The 3,412-nt window shown below is 63.9% G+C and overlaps 1 protein-coding gene across 1 annotated transcript in view; it reads right to left on the bottom strand.

Annotated features, from left to right (window-relative positions):
* Positions 1-1,475: 1,475 nt before the first annotated feature.
* Positions 1,476-3,412, bottom strand: part of LOC145718879 (E3 ubiquitin-protein ligase TRIM65-like) — a 6,078-nt gene continuing 4,141 nt past the window's right edge. Inside the window, exons 4-6 of the mRNA XM_081810382.1 lie at positions 3,001-3,163; positions 2,730-2,792; positions 1,476-2,091 (exon numbers count right to left, since the gene is read on the bottom strand). Coding sequence (XP_081666508.1) covers positions 1,517-2,091; positions 2,730-2,792; positions 3,001-3,163 — 801 coding nt within the window. The 3' untranslated portion in view covers positions 1,476-1,516. The remainder of the gene's footprint in view (positions 2,092-2,729; positions 2,793-3,000; positions 3,164-3,412) is intronic.

Genomic DNA, 3,412 nt, shown 5'->3' with positions numbered 1-3,412 from the left:
GAAAGACTTGGAGATCCATTCGGCTAGTCAGAGCAGACCCCTGCTGTCTCCTTGTACCCTACCCTCGCCTCCTCAGCACTTCTTGACCTCATCCCAGGAAGAATGAAGATTGCAGGGGCTGGGGGTGGGGAGCCAAGATGTAGGCATTTGGGTGTGAAAGACCTCTCCTGAACACGGGGAAAAGTTTACATTTCATTCCTACCTATCAGCATGGGGAACAGCTCATGGGGAACAAGAGTGAAGACTCCAGAAAGGAAGGTCAGCAAGAAATCCCAGCCACAGTTTGCTTGAGGGTGCCCCACCCTCAGAGACCTTGAGAGTACCCCCTACACCTGATTCCGGTCTGGCCCCATCCTGGCCCTAAAATGACCTCTCCTGATGGGAAACTAGGGTCACTAATTTCTCTTCCAACAGGCCAGGCGGGGATGGAATTCAGGCACACCCGTGGGGCCGGGCGCTGTTTGGCCTGGTTCTGGACCACGTTACCCGCGGGCTTTTCTCCCAGGACTTGTAGCAGTTCCTCTTCAGAGTCAGTCATTAACCTGAGAGCTCCCGCAGAGAAACCGTAGGAACAAGCGGCTGGTTGAGGCTGGAAATGCTGAGGTGGCTTCCCCAGATGGGCTGAGTCCCCAGGCACGCTCCTGCGGTGGCGAGGCAGGAACCTGGCCGGGATCCAGCCTCGCGGGCCGACTTCCGCACACGCTGACCGGGCAGGTGGGATGGCAGAGGCCTGGGTGGGGAAGCAGCCCCTTTGCTTTTGGGCAGTGCGACATGTTAGGAGAGTGGAGGGGGGTGGGCCGAAGGCTGGGGCAAACAGCTTCCAGCCACACAGAGGAGGGTGGAGTGGACAGCTTCAGTTTCACATCTGCTCCAGATGTTGGAACAGCAGGTGTATGCGACGCTCTGCTCTGGTCAGTAAGCCCTCAGCCTTTCTTTGGGCCTGAGATCAGCCTGGGTTCCTCGCCTTAACCTCCCAGCCCCCAATTAAGCAACTGGGACAGACCCCCCCCCCCCCCCGCCCCAAACCATCGGTTAGGTGCCACTCTCAGCCAGGTCACCTGCGGGGGAGGAGCGCAGAGAAGCCGTCTGCTCCAAGCCCCGCCCACTCAGGGCACAGGGCCTTCGGGAACACGTCCCTGGGCCCCTGATGCTGCGGTGCCGGGACCAGCCTGGAGAACCAAGACCAGGGGCCTCTATGGGGCTTAGGAGGGCGGTCGCCACGGTGGGGGAGACTGTGCACCCGGGTCAAGAATCTGCCCTCCGGAGGCCATCGGACTGTCCCCAGTCCCGGGGGAGCTCCAGCCTGTCTCAGAGCCCTTCTCCTGGGGCTGCGGGAACGGAGGGGTCTGCCTGTTTCCTGGGATTCCCGGGACGTCCGGGGCCGCGGGTCGGGAGGCCGGTGGGCCGCCCTCCGCCTCCAACCCGGGGCCGGGACCTCCGGCGGCACCCGCCCCCGGCGCCCCTCGCCGCCCCCGGCGCCCCTCCCCGCGGGCCCAGCCAGCGCTCGAGTCCAGCTTTATTGACCGCGGCCTACGCCCCCCTCCGGGTGCTGCTTGAGCGTGACCGAGGCGCCGCTGCTGACCATGACCGCGGGGTAGAGCGGCTCCAGGAAGGAGACGAGGAAGCGGTAGAGCAGGCTCACGCCGCCCGCCACGCAGTAGAAGGAGAGGCAGCCGGCGCCGCAGTCGAGCGCCACGCCGAGCGTGCGCTGGTAACCGCCGTGCAGCACCGTCTGCGTGTTGTTGTGCCACACGGAGAACTTGAGCGAGTCCCACTCCAGGCACCACGAGTAGGGGTTGCGGCCCAGCAGGTAGACGACGTTGCGGCGCGGGCGGCCGCCGAGCGGGGGGCTGCGGCGGTAGGTGAGGCCCAGGCACACCCACGAGTTGGACACGTCGGCCTCCCAGTAGTGGCGGCCCTCGGACAGGCCGCGCGAGCACAGCACCTGCGGCCACTGCTTGAAGCCGGGGAAGGGGCCGCCCGCGGCGAAGGGCTCCAGCAGGATGCCCAGGTTCAGCACCGAGTGGGTCTCCTTGAACAGGAACAGCTCCTCGCTGGCCGTGGTGGGGTCAAAGTTCAGGTTGCAGTAACCTGGGGGGAGGGGACGTGCCAGGGAGCCAGGGTGAGCGCCCCCGGGGCTGAGGACAGGAGACTGAACGGGATTGAGGGAAGGTCAAGGGCTCCTGGAGGAGGTGACTCAGGGATTCACCAGAGAGACCCCCTATATCTCAGAGAAGTCACTGAGATGTGCCTCCCAGCCCTGCCCCGGAGAGGGGCTGCAGAAGCATCAAAGGAAAAGGGAGATTGTCTGAGGAAGAAATGGACAGTGTCATCCCAGCTGGCTTGGCTAAAGCCCGGGGTGTGTGTGGGGGGGGTGGGGGGGGGTGGGGGGGGATACTAGCAGGCACCGAACTGAGGGCAGAGGCTGTGCCCCACCAGAGCCAGGGAGGATGGCAGAACCAGCAGCTGGGCCATAGGCAGGTCCTTGCCCCACCCATGGGGAGGACAGGATAGTCCTCCCCTCCCTATCAGGGCCATGGAGTCACAGGCTGAGTCCTTCTGAGATCAGTCGCCAGTGGGAGGTCAGAGAGCTGGCATCTCTCTGGAGCCCTGGTCTGAATGCAGGCGGGGCTGGGGAAGACAATGCCCCCCCCCCCCCCCCGCCCCGTGGGGGAGGCTGCTCCTTTCTTTCCCACCCATTGTTCTGGACCCCAGCACGGAGGACTCACACTTGAGAAGTGTTTTTCTGTCCACAGCCGGCGGCAGCACCTCATAGGAGTTCATCTTAATGCCTGGGGGAGATGGAGGGGCTTTGCTGAGGACACTCTTAGAGCCCAGGGTCCTTCCGGAGAGAGGCATGGGCTTCCAGGAGGCTGCGCCACCGGGGGAAGGTGCACAGGGGCAGGCAGGGCTCTCTGCCGAGCCCTACAGGGCAGTGGGGCAGTCCCACCCCCCGAATGCAGGTGAGTCTCCGGTGGCCCCGGGCTGCCCGGTACTGACCCTTCCGGAGGAGCTGATTGATGAAGCTGAGACCCACATCCATCAGCCGGCTGCGGAGCTCCGCCAGGGTCTCTGGCAACTGGAGGAAGGTCTGCTTCTCCTCACAGTTGGTTCCCATCAGGGGTTCCACGTAGGCAGGGAAGTGCTTCAGCCTGGGGAACTCCTGAAGGCAGGGAGCGGCCCGCGGTACCACCTGTGAGCCAGGGCCCAGGCGGATGCCAGGAGCTCCCGCTTATGCTAGGGGCTCCGGGGTCCCCAGAATCACGGGCAGGTGGAGAAATGGCTCGTTTTCAAACCTGGACATCTCTCTCCCTTCCTGCTGGTTGTGAGGTCTTAGATGAGGGCTTTGCCAAAAGCGTGGCCGCTCTGGCCTAGTGCATCAAGCAAAGTGTATGAGAAAACAATGGGAAGA

The sequence above is a fragment of the Leptonychotes weddellii genome, unplaced genomic scaffold (assembly GCF_054177405.1).
Source record: "Leptonychotes weddellii isolate Sample4059 unplaced genomic scaffold, ASM5417740v2 HiC_scaffold_2416, whole genome shotgun sequence".
Lineage (NCBI taxonomy): Eukaryota > Metazoa > Chordata > Mammalia > Carnivora > Phocidae > Leptonychotes > Leptonychotes weddellii.
This window is presented reverse-complemented; position numbering and strand designations above follow the sequence as displayed.